The sequence below is a fragment of the Euleptes europaea genome, chromosome 19, assembly GCF_029931775.1.
Source record: "Euleptes europaea isolate rEulEur1 chromosome 19, rEulEur1.hap1, whole genome shotgun sequence".
In the NCBI taxonomy this organism is placed as follows: domain Eukaryota; kingdom Metazoa; phylum Chordata; class Lepidosauria; order Squamata; family Sphaerodactylidae; genus Euleptes; species Euleptes europaea.
In genome coordinates this window covers 29,099,605-29,112,550 of record NC_079330.1, presented here as the reverse complement: position 1 = coordinate 29,112,550, position 12,946 = coordinate 29,099,605, and the positions used below count along the sequence as shown (strand labels likewise).

At 46.3% G+C, this 12,946-nt stretch overlaps 1 protein-coding gene across 1 annotated transcript in view; it reads left to right on the top strand.

Moving 5' to 3' along the window:
• The first annotated feature begins 1,434 nt into the window (after positions 1–1,434).
• TRPV1 (transient receptor potential cation channel subfamily V member 1) overlaps positions 1,435–12,946 on the top strand; it is a 31,254-nt gene continuing 19,742 nt past the window's right edge. The window contains exons 1-4 of the mRNA XM_056864889.1: positions 1,435–1,718; positions 5,249–5,406; positions 10,267–10,419; positions 11,981–12,121. Coding sequence (XP_056720867.1) covers positions 1,435–1,718; positions 5,249–5,406; positions 10,267–10,419; positions 11,981–12,121 — 736 coding nt within the window. The remainder of the gene's footprint in view (positions 1,719–5,248; positions 5,407–10,266; positions 10,420–11,980; positions 12,122–12,946) is intronic.

Here is a 12,946-nt window from a genome sequence, read left to right as displayed (position 1 = left end):
ATTATCGCAATGGGGTGTGGAATCTGAGAGCTCTAGCAGAATTCTGCGCCCTCTCCTCCCCATGAGTCCTGTACATGTAGAGTCCAGTGGTTCTCAACCTTTTTTGCTCCATTTCCCCTTTCTCCATTGTTGAGAATATAATTCTCCCCTCCCCAAGATAGTCGTAAACTTTATTGAAAGTCACAGATAAAATTAAAAACAAACGACAATTTTACAGATTGTACATAATCTACAGGACATCACACTTTGCTGAATAGTGGTCCCAATCCCCCCCCGGAACCCTAAAATTCCCCTGGGAGGGGGGAATTCCCCCCTTGTTGAGAACCCATTATGTAGACCGTCCACATCACCACCAAGGATTCTGTAGTGAGACCTTTGGTTCTTCCTTCTACACAAGAATGCTCCCTGCCCTGGATAGCCCCAGGCTAGCCCGATCTCATCAGATCTCAGAAGCTAAGCAGGGTTGGCCCAGGTTAGTATTTGGATGGGAGACCACCAAGGAACACCAGGGTCATGACAGAGAGGCAGGCAACGGCAAACCACCTCCCAGTGCCTCTTGCCTTGGAAACCCCACGGGGTCACCATGGCCTCGTAGGCATGGCTTTTCCCCTCGCAGTCACCCCTCCAATGACTTTGGGTCTTTGTGTTGATTATGCATGCCATTTCCGACCGTCCGAGGTCGCCTTGCTCTCTCCCGGCGTTTCCCTGCATTTTCAAATTCAAGGTAAAACTGGTCCCTGAAAATGCGGGCAAAGTGCGCAGAAAAGCAGGGTGAGAGCGATGTGACCTATGACGGTCGGAAACGGCATGCATAATCAACACAAAAAGACCCAAAGTCGTCGGAGGGGTGATGGCGAGGGAAACAGCCATGCATAAAAGGCCCATAAGTCAGCTGTGACTTGACGGTACACACATACACACACAAAGAATGCTAGTGCCATCTACACTCTTTCCTTGTGTTTTTTTAATTTAAATTACCCCTTTAATTTAAATTACCCCTTGGGCTTCCTCTGGGTCCACCCCTCATCGTGGACATTTTGTGGTTGCACCCACCACTCTATGACAGAATTCCAAAGGTGCCCACAAGTTCAGAAAGTTTGGGGACCCCTGACACCGAATGCCCAAAAAGGTTAGAGGCAGCATGATGTAATCCTCTTTTTATGTCTTGCCATTCCAGATTAAGGGGCACTTCTGAATCTTAGCACACTGAGTCCTTTCTAGGAGAAAGATGGGTTTTTTAAGTCTTCAGTAAGGCCCTCCATCTAGTAGAGGGAGAGCAGAGGTTGCTGTGTTGGGTTCCCACCATCTTTACTTTGTCCCTGACGTGACAGCGGGCTTGTGAGCTTAAGCGGGTCATTGTTTTGTGTTTCTCAGGCATTTCCTCCTGGTTTAGAGAGAGAGATCAGGCATTTGGGCACCTCCTAGGTACCAATCATGTCGGGGATCTTGGGGAAGATGAAGAAACTCGGCAGTTCAGATCTGGAGGAGTCGGAAACGACGGATGATCACACGGACAGTGAGGATTGCGCCAACGGCACTAGCACTAAAATGACCAAGCAAAGCATCTTTGCGAGGCGGGCCCGCTTTGGGATTGGGGACTCCGATAAGGATGTGGCGCCCATGGACTCCTTCTACCAAATGGAGCAGCTGGAATCCAATCCTATCCTCAAATTTAGTCTTTCCTTGGAGAAAGGGAGGCTCCATCACCACATCCACAAGTGAGTGGAGACCACGTGTGACACCCTTTGAGCAATAACAGTACTTTAGCGATGATGTCTTAAGGCAAGGGTTAAAAAACACATTCGTTTGTTATGTATCCTTTCATTATTGCTATATCTAATAGCCAGGTGGTGGCTTGTGCCCGTCAGAAAAGCTACCCACAGAGAAGGTAGGGTATTCCCCAGATATGCATAAAAATCGGACTAACTAACAGGGGAGAAAAACCCTAAAAATGATCTGAGGAGGACAGAGCACCCTCCAGAATCACGAAATATTGAGAGCAGCTGAGTCATTTAAGGAGGATGGGCATGGTGGGAAATGTGCTTTCAAGCTCTTGAGAACTCATAACATTTAGGAGGGGCAAGCAGAGCGGTAAGCTGCAGTATTGCAGTCAAAAGCTCTGCTCACAACCTGAGTTCGATCCCGACGGAAGTCGATTTCAGGTAGCCGGCTCAAGGTTGACTCAGCCTTCCACCCTTCCGAGGTCGGTGAAATGAGTACCCAGCTTGCTGGGGGTAAAGGGAAGATGACTGGGGAAGGCACTGGCAAACCACCCCGCAAACAAAGTCTGCCTTGGAAACGTTGGGATGTGACGTCACCCCATGGGTCAGGAATGACCCAGTGCTTTGCACAGGGGACCTTTACCTTACCTTTAAGATTTTGGTGGGGAGATTTCAAAATTGTCTTCCCCAGTGATCCCTGGTGGAGCCCCAGCTTCTGTACAAGTAGTGGACAATTGCTTCCTATAGTACACATAACAGGGTTTTTGTGTTTTCCACTGGCAATGTTACCAGTGCTTGTGAGTTACCTGGTTTAGCGTACGAACTTTTTTGGTTGCCAGTGCTCGGCTCTATTATGAACTGAGTATGCCTGTGTGGGAACTGCCTATTGTTTCATCTGTATTTTGATGGCTCCCAACTTGTTCTCTCTAACAGCAAACATCATGATTTGCACATCTATCACTAGGGTTGCCAGCTCCGGGTTGGGAAATACCTGGAGATTTTTGGGGTGGAGCCTGAGGAGGGCGGGGTTTGGGGAGGGGAGGGACTTCAATGCCATAGAGACCAATTGCCAAAGCGGCCATTTTCTCGAGGGGACCTGACCTCTATTGGCTGGAGATTACTTGTAATAGCAGGAGATCTCCAGCTAATACCAGGAGGTTACATATACCACTGATACACTGAATATGACGGTTTATATAATTTCAAAAACATGATTTCCAACAAATAATTGAAGTTATGCAACAAAGCAATCTATACAATTTGCAACAAAACAATCCATGCAAGTTTACAAGGTTTCGCGAATCTTATCCTTGTTTTGCTAATTGCATTAGCTTCATCAGAAGTCTGTTGCTGCTGTACAGGATAAGATCTGCGAAACCTTGTAAATCTGCATGGATTGTTTCGTTGTAACTTGTATAGATTGTTTTGTTGCATAACTTGAATTATTAGTTGGAAATCACGTCTTTGAAATTATACAAACCATCATATTCAGTGTATCAGTGGTACTTTATGTATATGTGTGTTCCAGGTACCACTCCCCTTCTGGTACTGTATTATTAGTACCTGGACGTTGGCAACCGTATCTATCATGAAGGTCAAGGAATGGGCCCACTTGCAGATTAGTTCAGGGTTCTGCGTACACCATAGTTATGCAGAAAGATGCTAGTTTGTAAATTAAGAAGAGAGAAAGTTATTGCCCCAAATAGCTAAGCAAGCTCGTTGGTGTTGGAATGTGAAAAACACGGGAGGGGGGAATGGCCTGCTTAAGTTCACCCCCTTAGAGTATCTGGGAGGGAAAGATGAGGGTCATGGAGGAACTTCCGAATGACCACTACCCCATCCTGCACCAGGATTCCTCAGAAGCTGGTTGGAAAAAAGAGCTGCCAAGTATTTCTGTGTGGTGTATGGACGCCATGTTATCATGTTCACGCACGTGGAGTCCCTGTAATCCAGGGCAGATGAAGCAGTTTGGGCATCCTAGGCTCGGGCACCCATGCCACCCCACCCCATGCCATGCCACCCCCGGGGGATGCCACCAACTTCCTTGTCCCTGCTGTGTGAGGAGGTGGTGGGGTTTGGGCTGCAGCCAATAGGCCAGCACCCCCCGACCACTGGCACCCTAGACAATCACCTAGGGCTGCCAAGGGGACAGGTTGTAGTGCCATGATCACAACAGTATCCCCTACTCCTGTGCTTTCCAACGGAGTGGCAGTCATGAAAAGAAATTCAAGGGGTTTGCTCAGGGGCTGCAGTTTGGGGAGGGAGGCTAGTCGTGCCTCCTACTATACCAGCTCCTACTATACCTACATCCCAAATTAGACCTTGCTTATTTCCCCCCTCTATAGATGCTAATAAGGCCCACTGAGAATGAAGCAAGGGTGCTCCTATCTGCATAACCCCACCCTTTCATCTGTTGAGCTCCACCCTATTTTAATTTTTCTTGCCCATGGCAAAGCACGATGTAATTGCTGCTAACTTCTTTTGTTAGCTATATAGAGATTTATACAGCCTATAGATGGCTCTACAGATTACTCTTGACAAAGTTAGCGTATGCCAAAAAATGAGGTTTCTGCCCCCCTAAAGCTTGCTGGCTTATTAGATACAGGTAGAGTATCCCTTATCCAGACATCCCATATCTGGACTGATCAAAAAACCAGACCCTTTGAGCCAGCATGCAGGCAGATCCGTGCTGCCTGCTTTTAATGTTTCCTCTCACCTAAAAAAATAAAATACAGTGTACACCAAATCATAAGTGGAGACTGAAAGCCTGCCATTGTTAGTTTGTTTGTTGTTGCTCTTGTTTAACAGCTGATACAGGTATTCTGGTGAGACAGTTACACCTTTGCTTTCTGATGGTTCAATGTACACAAATTATTAAAAATATTGGAGAACCAGCATGGTGTAGTAGTTAAGAGCAGTGGTTTGGAGCTGTGGACACTGATCTGGAGAACCGGGTTTGATTCCCCACTCCTCCACAGGAGTGGCGGACTCTAATCTGGTGAACTGGGTTGGTTTCCCCACCCCTCCACATGAAGCCGGCTGGGTGACCTTGGGCTAGTCACAGCTCTCTTAGAGCTCTCTCAGCCCCACCAACCTCACAGGGTATCTCTTGTGGGGAGGAGAAGGGAAGGTGATTGTAAGCTGGTTTGATTCTTCTTTAAGTGGTAGAGAAAGTCAGGATATAAAAACCAACTCCTCCTCCTCCTCCTCCTCTTCCTCTTCTTCTTCTTCTTCTACTTATTATTATTATTATTGTTGTTGTTGTTACATTCAGGCTATGTGTATAAAGTGTATATAAAACATAAATGAATTGGGGTCCCATCCCCAAGATATCTCATTATGTATATGCAAAAATTCCAAAATATTCCAATATACAGAAAGATCCGAAATACGGACCACTTCTGGTCCCAACTAGCAGTCCGGATAAGGGGTACTCAATCTGTATTTACAAGTGGGGGACCCACAACATGGCCTGATTCTTTGGCCTCCAGATTTCAATAACCCCAAACTCTTTTGCTCCACTTCAGGCTTCTGACCACAGAGTCTCTTGATGGGCACACCGAGAAGCTCTATGACCGAAGGAGACTGTTTGATGCGGTGGCCATCGGGGATCTGAGTGAGCTGGACGGCCTTCTGACGTATCTTCTTAAGACTACGAAGCAACTCACAGATGATGAGTTCAAAGGTAGCAGGGTTTGCGCCTCTGCTTCCTCTTGGCATTTGGAAGGGGAGCCTCATGGTGGGAGGTGGGAAGGTGTTCTTGTAGGGCAATAAGTCACATCTTGGTGCATTAACAAAAAAATCACTATGCTGTGTTCAGCATCACTGACCTTCAGACTACATGAAGAGAACTTTGCATTTTTTGGTTTGCTTTATTAGGATTGGACATAACTATGTTGGGAACAGCACGATTTGGCAATCTTGCCATTGATGACAATATACAATAACTTGTTAAGCAATCTGGACATTGTCGAAGGCTTTCACGGTCAGAGTTCATCTGTTCTTGTAGGCTATCCGGGCTGTGTGACCGTGGTCTTGGTATTTTCTTTCCTGAAGTTTTGCCAGCAGCTGTGGCAGGCATCTTCAGAGGAGTAACACTGAAGGACTGTGTTACTCCTCTGAAGATGCCTGCCACAGCTGCTGGCAAAACTTCAGGAAAGAAAATACCAAGACCACGGTCACACAGCCCGGATAGCCTACAAGAATCTGGACATTGTTTGGTGTTTATATAGCAGTGGTAATAGAGGAGCACATTTTAACCATTCAGTCTTTGTATAGTTGATACAGGATAAGAGATATAAGTGTACTGTACACATGGTTTATAGTAATTAAGTAGATATTAAAACACAATATATATGAAGTAAATATAGTGACAGTTATTAGATACCTTGTTTGATTACTGGCCAATGTGCTGTTATTTGTATTCTAGACATCTTGGTGCATGCCACAATTTTAATGAACTGGACTCACTACCTTTTGGACACATGGTTGTACAATCGTCTCTCCCTGATATCAGGGGAAACCACTCTTTTGTAGTTTGCTGCAGAGTAGGGCTGTCAAAAAAAACCAAAACGGTACAGTTCGGATTCGGCCGAATTTGGCCCTTGTGGGTTCGGTACATGCCGAAGTCCGAACTCCCCCACTTCGGATCCATTCAATTCGGCGGGAATTCAAAGTTCGGAAAAAAAATTCGGCCGAATAAAGCCATTAAAAACACAATCGCGCCTTTCCGCGGCTCTGGGGGGGCATTTTTGGGCTTAGAGGTCCCAAACTTTCAGCAGAGCTTCAAAGGACGTATATTGAAAGACTCCCCAAGTTTTGTAAAGATTGGGTCAGGGGGGGCTGAGATATGGGCCCTGAAAGGGGTCCCCCCACCCTTAATGTGCATCTCTCAGCAGAGCTTGCCGCCCACGCACAAAGCTCCCAGCCCCGACAACAGTTTGCAAAGCAACTCAACTTGTAAAACAACACCTTTGCAACAGGGAAAAACCAGAAGACACACAACTGAAACCTCCCCCCTCAAACCAGGGAGCGAGAGACTCGAGGGGAAACACACACCCCAGGCAGAACCGACGAAAGCCCCCTTTGGCTTCCCCCCCACCCACAGAAACTGCTCCCTCCCCACACACACACAGACTCTGCTTTCCCCCACACACACACACATACACAGGAGAAAAATTATAGATTAAAGCCCCCAAAGGGGTCTTACTGTGGCTGTCTTCTGTTCCATCAAGAGGGGCTGAAGAGGACTTGTAATCCAAGATGATTCCAATTAGGCACGGGAGGTTTTCTCTGGAGAAGATGCACAGGATCGGCTGATCCATTCATCCCAAAAGGGGAAAGGGGAAAGGGGAAAGCCCATATCTCGGGACCCCCTGACCCAATGTTCACAAAACGTGGGGGGTATTTTAACAACACTGGTCTGAAACTCCGCTCAAAGTTTGGGATCTGCACCCCAAAAAACGCGCCCCCTGCAGCTATGGAAAGAGAAAAGGGGGGGAGACGATATTTCTGCCCCCACTGAACCCATCTTTACAAAACTTGGGTAGTATCTTAAGAATAATTGACTGAAGCTATGCTAAAAGTTTGGGGGCTATATCCCCAAAAAAGCGCCCCCTGCAGCCACATAAATGGAAAAAGGGGGGAGGGAAAAGGGGGAGAGCCCATATCTCGAGACCCCCTGACCCAATGTTTACAAAACTCGGGGGGTATCTTAAGAACACTGGTCTGAAACTCCGCTCAAAGTTTGGGATCTGTACCCCAAAAAATGCGCCCCCTGCAGCCATGGAAAGAAAAAGGGGGGGAGCCCATATCTCGGGACCCCCTGACCCAATGTTTACAAAACTTGGGGGGGTATCTTAAAAAGCTTCATCTGAAGCTCCAGTGAAAGTTTTGTGTCTGTACCCCAAAAAATACGCCCCCTGCAGCCACAGAAAGGAGCAAATGTGCACAAGCACCCCCCACACACACACACGAGGATTTCGCTCTCTCTCTCTCTCTCTCCCTGGCCGGGCCGCACATCAGCTGATTCCTCCAGTACTCAATCCTGACTGATTGGCCAGAAGAAGACCCAACTTGGCCACCGATTGGCCGGGGGAGGAGAATGCTGCTTACTGACGGTTATGCTGCTTACTGACGGCCGAATTTGCCGAATTTATTCGCGAACTCCCGAACTCGCTGAATTCGGCCCCCCCGGTTGCCCGCCAGTTTTGAGTTCAGTTCCTCCCGAACTAAAAACCACCGAGTCAGGGGAAATTCGGCTGATTTTCAGTTCGGGCCGAACCGAATTGACAGCCCTACTGCAGAGGTTGGGTTTACGCTGCACTTGTTGGTTGGCGGTTAAGGGGAGACATGATAGAGGTCTATAAATTATGCACGGTATGGAGAGAGTGGACAGGGAGAAGCTCTTCTCCCTCTCTCATAATAGTAGAACACGGGGTCATCTGCTGAAACTGGAGGGTGAGAGATTCGAAACAGATAAAAGGAAGTATTTCTTCACACAACACATAAATTGTGGAACTCACTGCCACAGGATGTGATGGCTGCCAACTTGGAAGGCTTTAAGAGGGGAGTGGACATGTTCATAGAGGAGAGGGGTATTCATGGATACTAGTCATGATGCATACCTATTCTCTCCAGGATCAGAGGAGCATGCCCATTATATTAGGTGCTTTGGAACACAGGCAGGATAATGCTGCTGCAGTTGTTCTGCTTGTGGGCTTCCTAGAGGCCACTGTGTGAACAGACTGCTGGACTTGATGGGCCTCGGTCTGATCCAGCATGGCCTTCATATGGTCTTATGTTGGCCCTTGTATCAACCCCTTTCTGAGAGAAGGGCTGTGCCCCGTTGATGACTGGCCAGCTCTTGTGTCAATCACAAAGCCGAGTAGATTTTTAAAGATGTTTGATCAAATAATCAAGCAAAGCATGAAGAAGGTTGTGGCAACCCATTTGAAACCTGGGGAATGGGGCGTACAGAATTCAAGCCAGAGGCGTGTGCACGTGGTTGACAAACCACCCACAGCAGAAAACACCTACCCACTTCTGTTTGCAAGGCAACCTGTGCACAAATTCATTTTGACGGGGGTGCAGCATTTACGGTCAGCCAGGGCCAGAAATAGAGTTGCCAACCTCCAAGTGGTTGAGCTGAGAGAAATATGCACAAGTACTAACCTAGTATAGCTGAGCAAACAATAGTACAGGGCTCAAATAATCAAATTGCAAAAACATATATTCAACATTTACAATAGTGAAAGTGCAAGTGCAGAAAGTGTTAAAAAGGAAACTTATCAAAAATTCTAACAACAATAAATATATGATTGTCTTTAAAGCCAATAAATTTGTTACAATAGTTTCTATAAAAGTTCATAATAAATATGTTCTTGCGCTGGTATAGAAAGACTGAACATCGGGAGGAGACAGTCAAGAGGAGGCGACCGTCAGGAGGAGGCGCGGAACGCGGTCCGGATGCCTTGCATTTTCGCCGCCCCCAGGGCGGCTTCTTCAGCTCTCCGTTCTAGACAAAAACAGCTTCTCCTGCAAAAATAAATGTATACACTACAAAATTCTCTAGTCTTTTCTTTCTTTCTTTAGCTAAAAAATTCTAACATTATTATAAAACAACAAAGATACAGCAAGCATACCTTCAGAGTTTTCTATGTTTGTTCAGCAAAATTGCTGAACAAACATAGAAAACTCTGAAGGTATGCTTGCTGTATCTTTGTTGTTTTATAATAATGTTAGAATTTTTTAGCTAAAGAAAGAAAGAAAAGACTAGAGAATTTTGTAGTGTATACATTTATTTTTGCAGGAGAAGCTGTTTTTGTCTAGAACGGAGAGCTGAAGAAGCCGCCCTGGGGGCGGCGAAAACGCAAGGCATCCGGACCGCGTTCCGCGCCTCCTCCTGACGGTCGCCTCCTCTTGACTGTCTCCTCCCGACGTTCAGTCTTTCTATACCAGCGCAAGAACATATTTATTATGAACTTTTATAGAAACTATTGTAACAAATTTATTGGCTTTAAAGACAATCATATATTTATTGTTGTTAGAATTTTTGATGTTTCCTTTTTAACACTTTCTGCACTTGCACTTTCACTATTGTAAATGTTGAATATATGTTTTTGCAATTTGATTATTTGAGCCCTGTACTATTGTTTGCTCAACCTCCAGGTGGTAGCTGGATATCTCCTGGGATTACAACTGATCTCCAGCCAACAGATCAGCCCACCTGGAGAAAATGGCCACTTGGGAAGGTGGACTCTAGAGCATTATACCCCATCGAAGTCCCTCCCCTTCCCAAACCTCGCCCTCCTCAGGCTCCACCCCCAAAATCTCCAGGTATTTCCCAATACAGAACTGGCAACCCTACTGCTGGGTGACTGTGGACTAGTCACAGTTCTCTCAGAACTGTCTCAGCCCCACCTACCTTACAAGGTGCCTGTTGTGGGGAGAGGAAGGAAGGACATTGCAAGCTGCTCTAAGACTCAAGCTAGAGAAAAGCAGGTTGTCTTCTTCTTCTTCCTGTGTTCCTACTTTGTATTTACAGAGCCAGAAACTGGGAAAACATGCCTGTTGAAAGCTATGTTAAATCTGCACGGAGGTCAGAACGACACCATTCCTGTGTTGCTGGAGATTGCAAAGAAAACTGAAAATCTGAAGGAGTTTGTGAATTCTGAGTACAAAGACAGCTACTACAAAGGTAAAGGGGGGTGTTGATTGGAATAGATGTTGCCAACCTCCAGGTACTAGCTGGAGATCTCCTGCTATTACAACTGATCTCCAGCCGACAGAGGTCAGTTCCCCTGGAGAAAATGGGTGCTTTGGCAATTGGACTCTATGGCATTGAAGTCCCTCCCCTCCCCAAACCCCACCCTCCTCATGCTCCGCCCCAAAAACCTCCCATTGGTGGCGAAGAGGGACCTGGCAACCCTAGGCTGAGAGGCTCAATAGCAGAGGACATGCTCTGAATGCAGAAAGTCCCCAATTCATTTCTGGCCATTTCCAGCTAAAACTATCTAATGGAATAGGGATTGAGATAGACCGTTCAGTATCCTGAGGGCTGCCAGAAGGGAAAACCTAGAAAGTTGAAGCATCTAATGTAGTAGTAGGCAGCTTCATGCATTCATATGACAAAGCAGGAGGCAGGCTAATCTGAGACATGGGCACAATCTACCAGGTGTTCTCCCGCACAAGACTCATTGAAATGAATGGGAGATGCACAAAAGCACACAGTAACCCCCTGAACATCGGAGGAAGTGATAATCTGACTCACAAAAGTATGTGCTGGAATAAACATTGGCCTTTTATGGATGGACGTTTCCCCACGGTCACCCCCCACCGACTGCTTCGGGGCTTCCTTTTGATTATGCCTGCCTTTCCTGCCCATCAGAGGTCACCTCGCTCCCCCTGCACGTTTTGCCCATATTTTCCAGGTGATGTTTTAGCCAGAATCAGGAAATTGGTTAGTCTTTAAAGTGCTACTAGGCTCCTGTTGTATTTTCCCCTTCTCAATGTGCTGCCCTCAAGATAGCCAGTGTAGTGTAGTGGTTAGATTGTCATACTAAGATCTGGCAGACCTGGGTTCAAATCTCCTCTTGAAGCTCTCTGGGTAGCCTTAGACCAGTCACACTCTCGACTTCATGCCTCATGTGTGACAATAAAATGGGGAAGGAAGTATGACGTATGGCCATCTTTGAAGAAGGGCAGGATAAAAACGTGATGGAGACCCTGCCTGACCGACAATCCCAGCAGACATTCTTTAATGGACTCAAATATCTATCTCAGTTAAAAAGAAATTTAAAATTATCACAAATAAAACCACTGTTCCTGCTACAAAATTTCATCTAATATCAGATGAAGCAAAGAAAACCGGTTGAAATGGTTATAGACAGAATGGTTATAAATGAATGGGGAAGCAGGTATTTTAAAATAGATTGTTTTCAAATACAAGTCCTGCAGAGAGGAAGGTGCCATCTTGGAAAAGGTATTCCCTGGCACACAGGAGGGAATGCTTTTTCTAAGATGGTGTCTTCTGCAACAGGCATCCATGTCATCTAAAAAAAAGAACGTTTTTTTTTTGCTTCCAAATTGCTACTGATTTATATGTAGATTTATGCAGACGGGTTAATTTATTAATTTGTTTTTATAACGGGGTGGTGCCTTTGCTTCTTGGCGGGGGTGTTCTTTGGTCATTTTGCTGTGGAGTAGATGTCATTTCAATAGGTGCCTCTCTGTGCATCCTCTAACGGCTGACTTTTTAGGTCAGACTGCGCTCCACATTGCCATTGAGAGACGAAACATCTACTTGGTGAAACTGCTGGTCATGAACGGAGCTGATGTCCACGCAAGGGCCCATGGGGAGTTCTTCCAGAAGACCAAAGGAAGGCCAGGATTTTATTTTGGTAGGACTCCCTGCAGAAGTAGGGATGGACTCTGATCTGGAGAACCGGTTTGATTCTCCACTCCTCCACATGAGCGGCGGAGGCTAATCTGGTGAACTGGATTTGTTTCCCCACTCCTCCACATGAAGCCAGCTGGGTGACCTTGGGTTAGTCACAGCTCTCTCAGCCCCACCCACCTCCCAGGGTGTCTGTTGGGGGAGGGGAAGGTAAGGGAAGGTGATTGATTCTTCCTTAAGTGGTAGAAAAAGTCGGCATATAAAAACCAACTCTTCTTCTTCAGCAAATCTGCCCTTCTTCATTTCTTTTTGAATTCCTATGTTGTCACCGTCAGCGTTTTTATTTTGCCACCATAGGGTTGCCAGCCTCCAGGTGGGGTCTGGAGATCTCCTGGAATTACAACTGATCTCAGGACTACAGAGATCAGTCCCCTTGGAGAAAACGGCTGCTTGGGATGGTGGACTGTATGGCATCACATCCCCACTGAGATTTTTCACCTCCCCTCCCCAGGCTCCACCCTCCAAATCTCTGGGAATTTCTCAACCAGGAATTGGCATCCCTACCCATACAGTTTGTTTTTTATGCCATTTATGTGCAATGGGTGCAAAAATGACATTTAAAAATGTCAAAAATGAAATGGGAAACATTCAGGCAAGGAAACGGAAAAGAGAAAACAGTGCAAAAATAAAATCTCACAAGTCCAATTTGCACAAGAGAGAAGCAAGATGAGGTGGTGCTTTTTGTGTCGAAAGGGTGGGCTTGAAATAACTTCAGTAGCCTTAAGATGGGTTGGTGGATGTGAGTAGCGGGGACCCCCACGTGGGAATC